Source organism: Balaenoptera acutorostrata, chromosome 4 (assembly GCF_949987535.1).
Source record: "Balaenoptera acutorostrata chromosome 4, mBalAcu1.1, whole genome shotgun sequence".
Classification (NCBI taxonomy): Eukaryota; Metazoa; Chordata; class Mammalia; order Artiodactyla; family Balaenopteridae; genus Balaenoptera; species Balaenoptera acutorostrata.
This window is the reverse complement of record NC_080067.1, coordinates 120653715-120670249: the sequence shown is the minus strand read 5'-3', so window position 1 is coordinate 120670249 and position 16535 is coordinate 120653715. Positions and strand designations below refer to the sequence as shown.

At 34.1% G+C, this 16535-nt stretch overlaps 1 protein-coding gene across 1 annotated transcript in view; it reads left to right on the top strand.

The window, feature by feature from the left end:
* Positions 1-16535, top strand: part of ROBO2 (roundabout guidance receptor 2) — a 573165-nt gene that overhangs the window by 475214 nt on the left and 81416 nt on the right. Inside the window, exons 9-13 of the mRNA XM_007164107.2 lie at positions 3193-3364; positions 7957-8162; positions 12389-12470; positions 12905-13067; positions 14673-14839. Coding sequence (XP_007164169.1) covers positions 3193-3364; positions 7957-8162; positions 12389-12470; positions 12905-13067; positions 14673-14839 — 790 coding nt within the window. The remainder of the gene's footprint in view (positions 1-3192; positions 3365-7956; positions 8163-12388; positions 12471-12904; positions 13068-14672; positions 14840-16535) is intronic.

Genomic DNA, 16535 nt, shown 5'->3' with positions numbered 1-16535 from the left:
CTTAATTGCCATCTTTTTTATCAGTTAGTAACTATACAATAGATTTCTACTCATAGACTTCCTTGATTCTTCACTTAAAAATTGCTTTCAGATTAAAACATCCCAAACTCTAAAGTGAGTGTAAAGCAACATGATATAGTTAGAACACACTTGAACATACACACACACACACACACACACACACACACACACGTACCCTGAAAAAGGAAAGAATTCTAAAGCCATTTTCCCTCCGTATAATTTTTATAATCTTTGTAGCACTGTTTAAATTTACTGAAGCTCATTTTCTTAATCTAAAATTTGAGGATAACATATTTTACTTCACCTAAGTTATGAAGATTATGTGATTAAGTTAGTTTATATGTAAAAATGCTTTACACATTTTGAAGGTTAGAAATGGGGAAAATGCAGAATGCATCTGCCTTCCCTTGTTCCTGGCTGAAGTGGCAAGTTCATGCTTCTGCTCAGGCCAGGCTGCTAGGGCCAGAGGTATCCCTCTGCCCATGCACAGAAGCTCAGCACCACTCTGGTCACCTCTGTCCCCAGACCCACATCGTGCCTGAGAAGGCAGGAGGGGATGAACCTGGAGAGCCCTGGTAGCCTGTCAAGATTCTCACTCCTGCCTGTAGCTCCTTCCCTCCGCCCATTCGGGGAGGTATGGGGTCCACAGAAGTTACTTTCTCAAACCACTGATAGTAAATATATTTATGTGAATATATTATTTATTTATAAATGATACAAATATAATGATATAAAGCAATTTGATTGTTGTAGATTTACACTTTAAATCCATGTAGTGAGTTAAATCTCATTATAACTTGTTATCATGTAGATACAGCTATATCATGTGTAAATCACATGCCCTAAAATAGCTTCAGGTTTATACATGCTATTGCATAAAATGTATATTGGTCTTGTGGCCCAATGAGCATGATATTTAAATATGCTACATTGTGTTTTAATGTTTTTTAAACAAGTAATGATCAAATAGCATTAAAGTATTTCTTTTTCTGTTATTCGACAAAGTGGCATGTAATTCCAGAGATATTAATCTCTGGGAAAAATTTTCGAGTTAGGTGATTTGATTTGATTATAATCTTAGGCCTCGTTTTCTTTATTTCACCTATCTCCCTCACATTAGACAGAGGGGTCGGGGGAGAGAGGAAAGGGGAGAGAGAGAAAGGAGATTGTGAATGAGAACAAGAGAGAAATGCTTGAGCAAATTGTAAATTTTCAAATCATGAATTGGGACATTAGGAAAAGTAAATTGGTCTTACTGTCTGCAGTATCCAGTTTTTACAGTGATCTATGACTATCCATCAGTATAGAGAGTTAAGAGCCTGGACTTAATGGTCCATATTCCTCAGTATGTGCTGATAATGCCAATTAGCACTAATAGGATACCCAGGCACTTCAAGGCAAGAAGAGCTCTGTAGAATTCCTGGGTTTTGCTTGTCATCCATTTTCTTTTGCCTGTGTCATACAAACAGGGAATAAAGATGATGGGTTAACCTCAATCATATGCCATTTTTCATGTCATCGAATCATTTAGAAGGTGGACTGATAACACATTGTAGAGGAAGAGATCCCGGAGAGAATTAAGCCCATCTGATGTATTAGTGCTATGTAAATTAGTATTCTAATGGCTAATTGTAGGAAAGTGCACACTTTGAGTTATTGTATCATTTCCAAGTGGCTTTAAAATTTAGACCCTTCTCTTTCAGATGGTTTATTTCAGTAATATATTTGGATTCCACAGGAGAATTAGCTTGTTCTCAAATTATGCTTCATATGTATGAAAAAGTCTAGCCTTATATAGTAATACAAATTTTATAGGAAGGCAATAGCATTTTGAGATTATATTCCTGACATGCTAGCAAACATCACCTCTTTTAGAAAAGGTTTAATAACATAGTATGTTTATGTAAAGTGGGCTTACAGTGTCACACTCGAATCTAATAAAGTGGACATCCATCATGTTGCAATAAAGAGAAGAGCTTCTAATTAAAGTAGGACCTCATTCGCAGGATTAAAGTCATTTAGCGTAATTGAAAAGTGTTAATACCCTATTTTATCCTCTTTCATTGGTATTACTTCAAGGGTAGAAACATTTTAAGGGGAAAATGTGTCTTATGCCTTTAATTGAATGTTATTACCTCCTGATTGTAACATATTGAAACTGTTTAATTACAAACCTGGAAAATTAATTACTATGTCGAGAAACAGATCCCAGAGGGTTATAATGTTCTTTTTTGTAAGTAAATACAACATAAAAATTGATATGTCCTTATTTATAATCCAACTTGGAAGCATATCTCAATATAATTTATTATATCCAAATTTTTTTTTAATTGAACAACAGTAAAGCAACATAGGTCATCCAGGTTAACATTACTGCTCTCCTATAAGAACGTTCACAATTTCGTGATTTGGCTGCTTGTATTTAATATGAGTTATATAGGAAACTAAAGAACCTTGTATTTTTTGAAAGGGTAATATTATGAAATTCTTTACCATCACACGCATCCTTCAGAAACATCCCGCATCTTCTTTTTATTTTCAGTGATTTGGTTAATCTTGCTCAGACGGTAGCCTTTATACCTAGCTCCTTTCAAAGCTGTTACAACCTGCAGAAATCTTATAGCAGAAGGAGATTCAGCTGTCTCTCTGTGTCAGTCTCAGTCACACACTTTTGAATACCTTTAGGAGAAATTCAGTTACTTATGTCAAATATTCAAAAGGGTCAGCAGAAAATATTTTTGTGTTCTCTAGTGGTCTGCAGTTTATAAAACACATACACAATTGATGTTACATTCCAGATCACGATGTCTTATGAGTTGAGTCAGATGAACATTATTATGTCCATTTTACAGATGAGGAAACCACGTTTCAAAACTGTTCAGTAACTCACAGAAAGTCAGGCAGAGAGTAAAAGGTCACGATCCAGACCTAGATGATTGTTCCTTCAGCCAGAGCATGCTCGCTTCTTAGAGCACATCATTTTCCCATGATGGGAAAAAAGTTTCCCAGTGAGACTCACTGTGTGGCCTTTAACCCTTTCAGTACCGTATTTTTAAATCTTTGTGTTTTCTTTTTCCAGCCACATTTCTCTAACTGCAGTAGCTGTTGTTAATATAATTTTCCTTCTGAGTGAGAAGAGATTTCTTAGTAACATTGTGTTTGTTTCCACAGAACCTGCTTTTCCCAAATCAACCCCAACAGGCCAACAGCAGATGTTCTGTGTCGCCAGCCGGGGACCTTACAATTACCGACACTCAGCGCTCGGACGCGGGTTACTACATCTGCCAGGCCCTAACCGTGGCAGGAAGCATTTTAGCAAAAGCTCAGCTGGAAGTTACTGATGGTGTGATATTATTAGAATTTGTTTTCCGAAAATAATGATTTTTATTTCAAAACTATGAGATTCTCTGACCTGTTAGTTAAATCCTTAAAATTAATGCTTATCTTCTAAGTTTGAATCTAGGTAAAATAACATTCTTAATAGTTTCTAATTCTCCCTGATTTAATACCATTTACTTTCCCAAAGAAGAACATCAAACACAATCTATTTTATTCTTAAAAATATAGTGATGCATTATTTTAGTGAAATAGAAATAGGAATGTTAGCTGTATATTTTTATTCAGTCTTGTGCTGATATGATTGCTTCTAATGGATAGTAATAATCTTATTTTACTAGAAGAGAGAGAGATATAATCTTTATTATCAGTGGAAACAGAGATGACTTTTCACTTAGCCAATCACATTATGACATCCTATGATGTGTCAATTATACATTCACTAAGTTAAATTAATTAAATACCTTCCAAACTACAAGTGGATGCTAAAACTATTTTTTTATTTGTATGTATGCACTACAAATCTTAACTGAAGCACCTGATTCAGATGAAAGTTGAAGACCATGCAGTACTCATGTCTGATTTTTTTTTCCCAAGAGCTTCTTTGTCACAATTGACACGTAGGGAGTTTTAGATATTTGTGAACCTCTGAGCATTCATTTAAGCCATATTCTTTGATATCTTAAATTTAAAAAATCTCTCTTGCTCTCTTAGATTTGTGGGGTTTCTGATTCTCCCCACACCTGCACCCTCCCACACTGGGTTCTGCGATAAAAGAGCTTTGGGCTGTGACCTCTCTGATTCTCTTCTTTCTCTGCTGAACTTTTATACAATTCAAATTTACATGTAGATTAAAAGGTCATTTAAAATTAATAGAAAGGCAGTATTTTTTAATGTCTGCCCATGGTATTGCCTGATTCAGCGCCATGTCAGGAATGGGAATAAATAGAACAGACAAACATTAGCTGAGGGGATATTGAGTCGTTAATGGCCATACCTGCTGATGCAGCAGAGATTTACTGCTATGGAACTGAAAGAAGTCAGGTTCAAGGGTAATAGTGCCAAGAAATTCTTCCTTTACATGGACAAGATCATCGATCCTTCAAATCTCCATATTTCTTTAAAAGAAATAACATATAATTATTAATCTTTTTTAAGTTCCTATGTTTTCTTCTACTAGGAAAAAATGTCTAGAAACATGCACTTGGAAAATAAGGTATTCTGGCCAAAACCTAAGTTTTATTCTATACTACTATGAAAGATTCCAAATATAATGCTGAAGAACTCCACTATAGCTGCTTATGGTATTTTACAAAAGACAGACTTTTAAATGTTCCTAAATGAAGAAAGTGTTATGAAGAAGGCAAACCATATTTGTAGAAAACAAAGTTGATGATTTAGAAGAGCCAGTTGATATGACTGATGTGGTTCATGAAACAGGTGGATATTCAAAATTATGCCTGATATAATGAAAAGGAAAACTTGTTTTGAGAAATTAAGTTTGTTGTTGACATAATCTCTCATACCAGTAGTAATTCTAGCTTTGGTTCTGTGGTCAAACTGAAAAGAGTGATAAGGAAATTTAAATCTGATGACTGAGATGTCTCTGAACATTTGGTTACAAGTGGCTTGAATATTCATTGCTACATTGATTTTTACTTTCGTAAGCAATCACAAAGTCAAGATACTTTTGCAAGAACGTTGAATGGAGGTTATAGAGTTATTGATTTTGACAGTAAAGAAATCTAACTTCAAGACCTAAACACACACACACACACACACACACACACACACACACACATACACTTTATTATAAATAACTGTCTAAATATTAACTTGCCACATTGGCCGATGACTTCAGCTTTTATTCATAGTTTTGAATTTTTCAGACTGGTTAACAGTTTAATAATACGTAAGCCATCATTTTCCTTTTGAACGTGTTGCTTGGTATGATCCAGGGCAGTTTAGAGCCAAATGAAATTCCAATGTAGAATGAAAACATATGTCATGTTCAGAAAAACAAGCAAAACATCTATAGCGATGTTTCTGTTGTTACATTTTTGTACTTAGACTCCTTTCTTGGAAATATTTTTAACTCAAGTGTTCACATGAGATGAGATTGTTAATGGTGATGAAAGGTGCTGTTGAGTGATAATTTTACTTATTATAGGTAGAGCTAAGATCTTTAGTACACTTGAATATCAAAACATCCCTTTAAAAGACCTTCTTATTATTTCATTAACACTGTTCTTCATTTCTTTTCTTCTCTTAGAAAATTAGAAAATTGTAATGAGAATTCTGAGTAGAGCCAATAGAATCTAAAAGGACTGGAGAGAAGAAATGTACAATAGATGTCACATCATGATCTTATATGAGTGGTTTATTGAGGATTCACAATGCGTAGTTAGAGAAAACCATGGAATTGTTCACAGATCACTGGAAACCCATTTAGGGTTCATTTAACCTCTGACCTTAGTGTCATGGAAACTTGTGGTCATCTTTCACCCATAACATCCTTGAAACTGAAAGTTCTTTCTGGCCAGGAGATTTTCGGTTACTTTTTTGATCAAATTCATTTAAAAGACAATGAGCTACTCATTTGGGCAGTAAAAAAGAGAAAAAAGAAACTAATTGTATGTCCTTTGCCCATATATAATGATTTCAAGGATATGACAGTAAGAGCAGGTTATAAGAAGTTACCTGAATTCTATATAGATATTTAATTTGAAACAAAGAAGTAACATTATATAAAATTTAATAAATAGTTTCTTCTCTGGTAATGCAGACCCATTTTTCTTACTGAATTTTAAAATTATTCATAATGTTTGGTGAATTGGCCTTCCATTTTTGACTCAGAGAGAAAATAAATTCCACAAAGCGTTCAACTTGAATATCTGTTTGCACAATTATTGCCAGATATGTCAGAATTGGTATAATATTGTGCTTTCACGTTCTCTGAAGATTATTTTACTTCTAAAATGAAGAATTTGATCAAGAAAAGCAGTGAACTAAATGGATCTAATTTTTATTTGCAAAGAATACACAGAGAATCTTGTTTTCCTTAGGTTTTTATAAGGTTTTCTACATATACACACATTTTAATACATATTTTGATATAACAGGTTTAGGTTGATTGGAAGTCCACTCTATCCTGACATGCAGGGGACCTCTATTTTAAATCAAGATCAGTTGGCTTTCTCATGGTAGCCTCTAAAAGGATTGTTTGATTTAATGTCTTTCCCCAAAACTGTGAACTCTACAAATAAAAATGCATATAGATTGAGAAATATATAAACATATAAATGGGTATTTGTAAAAGCTGGTAGACAAAGGAAATTAGAGCATTAATAAGCAAAATGACTTTTTTTGATTATGTACATTTATCATTTGGGCAATCCAAATGATAATCCAAGATGACCTTCTTGAGAAAAAGCACTCTTCACAGTTGCTTAGCAATAATTCAGATTGAATAATTCAGATTCAGCATCTTTTTCTTTTTGTGGAACTTATATATCTATCTATCTATATATATATAGATAGATAGATATAAATATTATATTTGTTATTATTATATATTATTATACATAATAAAGAGCATATTTGGATAATTAACCAAAACCTATGAGAAGTTTACAAAACTTTCTCTTAAGAAATCCTTCCTGGGACCTGGATATATCAGTTTCATTATGAGATGGTCTTCTAATGAATTGTAGATGAAAGCCTGCCTCCAATTGATTCCATATTTTCATTACCCATTTAAATATTACTATACATTCTGATACACTTCCTAAATTATTATATAATACTTCTAAAGGCACTGATGGTACTGCTACAAATCAATATTCAATTTAAAAAAACACGGTGAACTAAGTTTATGAAATTATGGAAACTTTACTCAAATGATCACAAAAATGAATATATATGTAAACACAAATTTTCATGAAAACGCTATTTTTGTCATGTCATAAATATGGTCTTTAGATTTTTTTGCTTAAATGTATAGACTAATTAAATTATATCATCCACATTATATTACTTTAATCTAGAGCCCAATATCACAATTTTAGGACTAAATTATTTATAGTCTAATATTTTAACGTCATCAAAATATTATAGTCTATATAAATAAAGCCGGCAACTGGTGCTATGAAGGTAAAATTATGTATTACTCATATATTTATCATAAAAGCAAAAGTGAAAATTGATTGTACTCATGTGATATTCCACAGGCTTTCTTAAATATGCATATGAGAGATAAAATGGCCATTTTGCAAATGATTACCATAAGCTCTCAACATTTTAATTTTAATATGATTAAGCCTTTCTAAGGTGTCAGAATTTATCTTATCATCATCTTAATTATAGGTAACTCAGAGTAAGTTATAAATATAGTATGGCTTCAGTAAAATATGTACAGGTGTATGTATAGTAATTATAGATGATAGATATATAATGGATGTAGAATATTACAGAAAAATTATAAGTAATATGTATGACTTTGGGGCTTTAATCTTACTTTTGATATAAGACTACTGATGATATAAAGACTACCAAATTTCATAAAATTAAAATATCCTGAAAAATATCTTTGTCCTTTAGTTTTGACAGATAGACCTCCACCTATAATTCTACAAGGCCCAGCCAACCAAACGCTAGCAGTAGATGGTACAGCATTACTGAAATGTAAAGCTACTGGTGACCCTCTTCCTGTAATTAGCTGGCTAAAGGAGGGATTTACTTTTCTGGGTAGAGATCCAAGAGCAACTATACAAGAACAAGGAACCTTGCAGATTAAGAATTTACGGGTAAGTAATGTTGGATTTGTATTTGGATCTTCATCTCAACAGAAGTATGTACTTCCCTAGGGAAAAACTGTGTTGTGAAAGTAAAATCTTACATCCCTGCATAATTGCTATACATTTTATTATAGACCCTGTTATTTCTTAATTTACAAATGACAAATTGAAATTAGAGGGAAGTTCATTGTCCTTAAGTTAATTATAAGTTCATAACAGGCCTAGAAACATTTTATTCCTTCATTCTATCCTATATGTATGTAATCAATGGAACTAAAAAGGTTAAACACATAAAGTTAATGATAGTAATAGTACGTTTAAAATAATTGAAAATGAGAAATGCTTCTGATTTACTCTCATGAACAAGGGAAGTTCGTAATGAAATGTGGATAAATTGGCTCAGCCAAACAGTTATGTGGAAAATAATAAAGAGATGAGACTGATGACTGCATAGGAAGCAGGTTTGGCTAGTTGGTAAAAATATCTTACAGTTTAGGTAAAGTTGCTGTGCAGTTTAGATTTAAATCTGTGCACAAGAACAAGCCATTGCTGGTCTTTTAACAGAAGATGACATGATAGAAAATGACCATTCCTGCCAACTTACCAAGTTAGACTTGCTTCAGGAGCAGCTCAAAATAAATGTTTACTTCTGAATATTGTATTAGCTATCTACTGCTGTGGAACAGTATTAGCAAACACTTCACAACACTTGTGTTGTTAGACTCAAAACAACACATGTTTATTATCTCATAACTTCTGTGGGAGTCTGGGCATGACTTAGCTGGGTCTTCTGCCCTAGGGTCTCACAGAGCTACGGTCAGGGTTGTAGTCTCATCTGAAAATCGACTGGGGATCAGTTTGCTTCCAAACAACATAGTTGTTAGCAGCATTCAGTTCTTAATGGCTATCAGACTGGTGACCTCAGCTTCTTGCTTGCTGTTGACTGAAGGCTGCCTGTGGTTCCTTGCCATGTGGATATTCCCAATATGATTGCTTGCTTCCTCAAAGTCAACAAGGAAGAGAGTCTTTTAGCAAGACAGGATTACAATCCTATATAACATAATCACAAATGTGACATCTTGTCACCTTCATGCCATATTCTATTGGCCAGAAGTAAGTCAACAGGTCCTCCACACACTCAAGGTGAGGGATTACACCAGGTGTGAATACCAGAAGGATGTTATCATGGGGGCCACCTGCCCTCCACAAGTATACGCAATTCATTCAACCAAATATAGAAAGCCTCCCCTCCATGTAGCAAGCACTATGCTAAAGCTCAAGAGTATGTCAGAATAGTCACAAGATTGGGAATGAGGGCCAGAATTAGGATGGTTGATGTAATAGTACATGAAGAAAAATTGACTGAAAATGATTCAGTGGAAGAACAATTAGTAGCATCTGGTATCTAGGTATAAATTGGGAACCAAGGTGATTAAAAAACAAACGAAAAGATGTTGAATTTTCCCATTCAGAAGCCTGAGGAGGAAGATAAAATATTTTTATTATGTGTATTTTCAAATGATCACAACGGGGAGTGTTTTTTTCTTACAATGTAAATTATTTACAATCACATGTTTATCAGATGTATAAAATACGGACACATAACAAAAAGGAAGAATGACTTTTTTGTAGTGTGCACATGCATACACAAACACAAATCTTTAATTTGTTACTATAATGAATGTATATATTTTTTACTTTAATTTTGAGATAGGCATTAATTATTGCTCTAAGTAGACAAAATGCTATCAAATTCAATTTAAAGAAAAATAAATTAATACAGGTTTTTAGCCTGTCTTTTTATTTATTGTAAATTAATTGTAAACCTTCTTTGGACAAAATGGGAGTTATTAAAAAATTAATGCCAGCTCTCCTTGAGTAAACAATTTGACCTCTCTCTTTGAGCTAAAGGCAGACTTCTTGGGCCATGGAGGTTAATGCATTTCCACTGTACTGCTGAATTAAAGGGTGTGCTTGAACAGTCAAGACCCCCAATAGTGTTTAAAAGAAGCAATTAAAGGTGGGTGCTTGATGATGTCAAACAAAGTTTGAGCCCCTCTGTCAGGCTTCTGAGTAGTCTTTCTGAGATGCATACTCCTGGGAGCTTGTCTGCAGCCAACTACACAAGGAGAAAAGTAGGTGAGAGAGTGTGCCAGCACATTAGTCTTTTTCAAAGCACTTGATTAAGGACAAAAAGAGAAGGATGGAAAAGATATGAAGCACTCATGACCAGAGAAGACTATTTAAAGTTAAAGGAATAAAAATGAATATGGTGATGATGATGGTGATACAAGAGTGAGCTTTAGCAATATTTAGGTTTTCATATCACTTTTGATAAACTCCATAATGAAAACATTGTTATTTTTTCTGTAAGATGACTGTCTTTTACGGAAATAAAATACTTTACACTACTTCACTGATACAGTCAAGAGAGGGTTTCTGTAGATCATATTCCTTTACGTCTTACTTTCTTTTCCAGTACTTAATGCAAGGGGGGAAAAATAGTGTGATGAACACTGTGTTCTCGTGGTCCAGTAATTGGCAGCTGAATCCGTTTCTTTTGAGAAGGAGAATATTCCAATAATCATTAAAACCTACTACCCCAGCTAATGTCAGACTTGTATCTCCACACAATGACAAGGAGATGCAGTTAAGAAGCATTACCTAGTATTCTTCTTTTAGCATTTGCACATAATAAGAAGTGCTACATTTTAGTTCAACTGCTATAATAAAATGCAAATTTTTTACTCTTTCACAGACCATATTCAAATGAACATCCCATTAAAATCCAACCTTGGCTCATTATATTTAGTTTGTGAGTGATGCTTCTTAAAAGCAAAGATTTCTAATGACTGTAATGCGTGCACAGCCGCATTTGAAAAAATGGCTCTTTCTACAATGGCTATCCCCCATCATCCCTCGGTATAATAGAAGACAATTGTACAGAGATAATATGGCAAAGAATGACGTGACAGAGTAATTTGAAACTTAAGTTAAAATACATAATGCCATTTAAAATCAATTAAAATTGTGGCACCGCAGTAACATCCAGGCACTAATGATTTACCGGAGAATCAGTTGTGGAAGGTTGAGTCATCAATACACTTACATTTTGAACCCAATAGATATTATATTCCATGAACTCCCAAATTTTATCAACAATTATTCTCGTGCTCATCGTGGAATTTTAATTCTACATCTTCTGCTTTGCCTTATTCTGTTTGGTCATCAGTTTCTCTTCCCAGTCTCACTTTTCCTTCACCCCTAAACTAACGTGAATGAATGTTGTTTGCAATTTAGGTCCATGGGGCTCAACCACAGGGAGGAATTTTGATTTATGTATTACTGATCTTGAAGTTTTTGTTAAGGATATATCACGGAATCTTCTGCCTTTTAACATTTACAAAAGGGAACTCTTGATTATATTGTCAACTGTTCCTCAAAGTCTTTTGTCGCTCTTCAATGAATAACAAAAACATTTTATGTAATCAGTGAAAGACAGTTTTTAGTATGCTTTAAAAAGTGTGATGGATTAGATGATTTCTGTGACCCTTTCAGCTCTCTATTGCAATGATTCCATGGGTATCGTTTGCTTGTTTTTAATAACACAACTTTATTTCATTCACTGTTACACTGCTACAGTTTTAATAAAAGTGAGTACTGCACTCTTTAAAAGGAAAGATTTAGTTTTCCTTTTTTTAAAAAAAAATTTCTTCTTCACTTTTCTCCATGTCTTTAAAAAAAAAAAGGTCTTCCCCCCTATTATCTCAGTGCTTATTTACTCCTGTGTATATTTTATTCTGTGAAATACAGTTTATTGACGACAAAGAGGACAGCTTTGCATTACTGATCTCTGAATGTTTATAGGATGCTGAAAAATTCTGTCCTGAGTTATCCAAATCTAACTCTGACACAGTGAAGCACCAACATAAGCTGGAATTAAAAGATAAGGGGGTTGCTGTGGAGGCAAATAGAAAGACAACTAAAGTTTACAGACAAATAGCATTTAGTTGTAGAAATATAATAAGAATCTTTGAATCACCATTATGAATAAAATAACATGATATGAGCTTATTTTAATATTTTATGTGTGCATATGATTGACTCTAATGTATAATTTGGACAGCCAAATGATATATCACATTTTCGCAGTCAAGTGTTGCCTTGTTGAGATTGAGTAATTATTCTACAAATCAATTAAAACAATTTTATTCTCTCCCTTCTATGCACACTAGATTTCTGATACTGGCACTTATACTTGTGTGGCTACAAGTTCAAGTGGGGAGACTTCCTGGAGTGCTGTGCTGGATGTGACAGGTGGGTTCTTTGTGAACTATTTTAACACAAGAAATCTTGAGCCAGTTTCAGTGATTAGCTCATTACCAAATAACAAGTTAAAGAGAGATCAGTATTTTAAATATATTGAATGTAAAAACTAAGCTTTACACCACTTTTTCATTTCTATACCTCTTGGTACATAGCATTGCACATATGAAATATGATACATTTGTCCTTAATAATCTTGTTATTTTATTTTCTCTGTCTAAAGAACAAGCAATTCTAGTGATCATGTGTGAAAGTAAATATTTACTAATATGTAGGAAAAAACAAATATTCACTTATATACTTTTGATTCATGAAGATGAATTGCTCACTGTCTATTCAAATTCTTTAATAGACTGTTTTCCTTTTAAGCATCTTTGTCAGCTTATGCAATCAGAAATGAAGCTTTTTCTGTTTGTCCTCTCTAGAGTCTGGAGCAACAATCAGTAAAAATTATGATTTTAATGACCTGCCTGGACCACCATCCAAACCACAGGTCACTGATGTTACTAAGAACAGTGTCACCTTGTCCTGGCAACCAGGTACCCCTGGAACCCTACCAGCAAGTGCATATATCATTGAGGCTTTCAGGTATGAGACAGTTCCTTTTCTCTCCATTGGGTTTTTGCTTTAGCTCCTATATCCTAAAATCTCAAGTGAGCTATCCTGCTGTTTTATTCTAAGGACATGCTTAATGAGTGCATTTTAAGAATTTATCTTTTATATCTGACTTTATTCAAGAATAGACTTTAGTTTTATTTTTCATTCATACCTTAATTATAAGATTAAATATGCATTATCCATGACTACGTCTATAGGGATCTAGTTTTGACATAATCACTTAGCTCTTGACCATTATAGGGATATATCAGATGTGAATTTTGGCTTTAGAACTAAGCAGAAAATAATTTAATTAGGCACAGGCACTTTTTAAGTTATGCAACTGTTATTGAGGCATGGAAGCTTGGAATTTTACTTCCTAATAATTAGAGCAGAACCTAAAATAATTCCAGTGTTTTATGCTATATATTTGAATATGTGTATTGGCTATGCCTAAGAGAATATTAAAAACTACAATTAAGTGATTGAGTACATGCACTTCTGATTGCTGAAAGGAAAAGATATGTCCAATTGTTATTTGAAATAATTGCTGTCAATTCAAGGATATAGACTATAAATTAGCAAATACTAGTATAAAATTGTTTTATGAGAATTTGAAAAAATAGTTGTACTAATGGGAAAATGTGGCTTCATATTTAGTTTCAATGTGCTTCTGTTTGCCATTATAAATATAGTGATAGCCTCTCTCCTTTATAAGCATTAGGACAAATCATCACTTTCATTTAAGGCTTCCCTAATCTATTAAAGTTAATGATCGATATATAGTTTTCAAATTTCCAAACAGTGTTTTTCTATAAGTTTCATGCTTTGATGTAAAAAGACTTCTGAAAAATAAACAGACAGCCCTGAAAATCACATTTCCTCCTCATTCTAAACAAAAGCAACATTTGACCTTAGACAAAGTGCTATAAAAGGGCATCCCATCTGCAGATGACCGTTAAAGGTTCCACACATACAGATTCAGAGATATTTCACCATTCCGAAGTGATAAATCACAATACTGTGTAATGTACAATTTTATTAAAAAATGTGACCAAGGGAAAATATTCATTACATGCTTCCTTTCTTCTTTTACAGATATGTAGTTTTAGAAGGCTCTATTATAATATTGCATGTGGAATTGATGCAAAAGAAAACACACCTTGTAACAGGAAAATGTATTGGCATAATTTACTCTGTAGTCCATTTATTCTTTCTACAGGTTAATTCTTTTCAAGGTATATATATATATACATTTACGAGGACCATATTTATTGTATAAACTTGATGTTGTGATCTTGGCCTCTGTTCCTTTTACAGGTATTCATTTAGTGGCTGCTATGCTTTAGCAAAGGCCTATCACATCTCCTGGGCTGAGTTTAATTTTGTTGTGCATGGCACTTCCGTTAGGTGGGCTCGGCTTTGTTGTTGAATAAACTGAAATCATCCAAATGTTTCATTTATTGGGCTGAACACTTCAAGCGTTGTGTGTGTGCGTGTTTAATTTTCAGCCATTAACCTTTGTCATTGATACCCAACTCCATTTCCAAGACCCTTATGACTGCTGTTTAAATGAAATTTCTGTTCATGTTTCAGCCAATCAGTGAGCAATAGCTGGCAGACAGTGGCAAACCACGTAAAGACCACCCTCTATACAGTGAGAGGACTGCGGCCCAATACAATCTATTTATTCATGGTGAGAGCAATCAACCCCCAAGGTCTCAGTGACCCAAGCGCTATGTCAGATCCTGTGCGCACACAAGGTAATTTCAATAGCTGTAAACATGACTGTTTCTAGCAGGAGGCATTAAACAGATCTTTAAGGACAAAGGGGTTGCAGGACCAAAGATAAATGTGTCTGCATTGCTTATTATGTTTCACTAGACCTGATCCAGTGAAAGAGAAGAAAACTTGTTGTTCACCTTGGTGAGTGTGTCCTCTTTCTGGAGCTGTCAGGGTCTATTTAGTAAAAAAGAAGCAAAATAATTTGGTACAATTACATAGTAAGTTTAATTGGGGCTTAACTGTAGGGCTTTACTATATTTCAAAAGAAGGAAAAATGTTTCTCCTTCTTTGAAATTAATTGTACAATAGCAAAAAGTGATCTTCAATGGATAAAATGCCCTGTTAGGGATATCAAAGTTACTTCCTCTAGTTCAGGAATTGTGTTTTGATAGTGCAGTGGGTCTCAAGGTGTGGTTCCCACAGAAGCAGCATCTGCATCACCTGGGGGGGGGGCACATTCGAAATGCAGATTCTCAGGCCCTGACTCAGAAGCTCTGGGGATGGGGCCTGGCAGCCTGTTAAAGTGCCCTCCAGGAATGTTCATGCTTAAGTTTGACAAGCATCATTACAGTGTATTTTATTAAACCACATGTTTAAAGGAACAGTTTGTTTCAGGAAGCAGTAAATCAAGCTTTCTTCCCGAGGTATGCAATGCTTTTGACTAATAAAAAAAAAAAAAAAAAAACCCACCCAGAATATTATAAGATCAAAATGGAAGATTTCTCATCTCATCTTTCATAGCCTGCCTCTTCAAACTGAGAAGTTGCTGCAGTCTAGGGGTTAATATGGGATGTTGAATTATAATTTTCCTTCTTACTAGTAGATGAAGGGAATTAATAAAATAGAAACGGTGGCTTTATTATTTGTTACAGCTTACTTCCCACAGGGTTCTTGAGAAAGGGTTAATTATTTCTTACTTGTAAAAGGCTTTGAACAAGATACTTATAATTCAAAGTAGTATTTTTATGCTATGAAAAGCACCATACAGCCATAAAATATTATTATAATTACAATGTAGTTCGGTGATGGTAACTAGCATGCTATTATAACAGAGAAGGGCACCTTAAAGGAATCAAGTCAAATAAAGTCACCACGTGATTTTGCAACGTTGCTGACATGATGACAGTCAAGGGAGGAGGGGATGCCACTTTGCTATTGTTCTCTAAGCAGTAATGTGATTAATTTTCCATAATGATAAAAGGCCTGTAGGTAAAGAACCTGTCTCAAGAGAAGGAAAAAGTACAACAAGGAATTTGACGACCTGAAACTGTTTCTATTTTACCTTGCCTGGATCCAGTTGCTTATAGTGTGTCTGAATTTGATGAGTAAATTAAATTATTGAACTTGAAAATGAAGAGGTGTATGGTTTTAAGTCAAGAAATTGTAGTACCCAGATCATTTTTACTTGTGTAAATAGAAGTAGTCAGTTTTTGTGCATAGCTGCAATGGAAGGTGGGGAGATCACAGAGTGGGGAAGACTTTTGGTGTGGTTAAATCCAGTGGCTCTTCTTGATCATTCAGTAACAGTGCCAGTCACTAAATCTTGACTCATAAAATAACTTCTTGGTGAAAAGGTCAACAAAGATTAATGAAAACTTGCTTGTGATCTGGCTTGTTCCAGTCGGGAGACTATGTAGAGAAAAAGACTTATGTTCCCTTAACAGATATTTAATA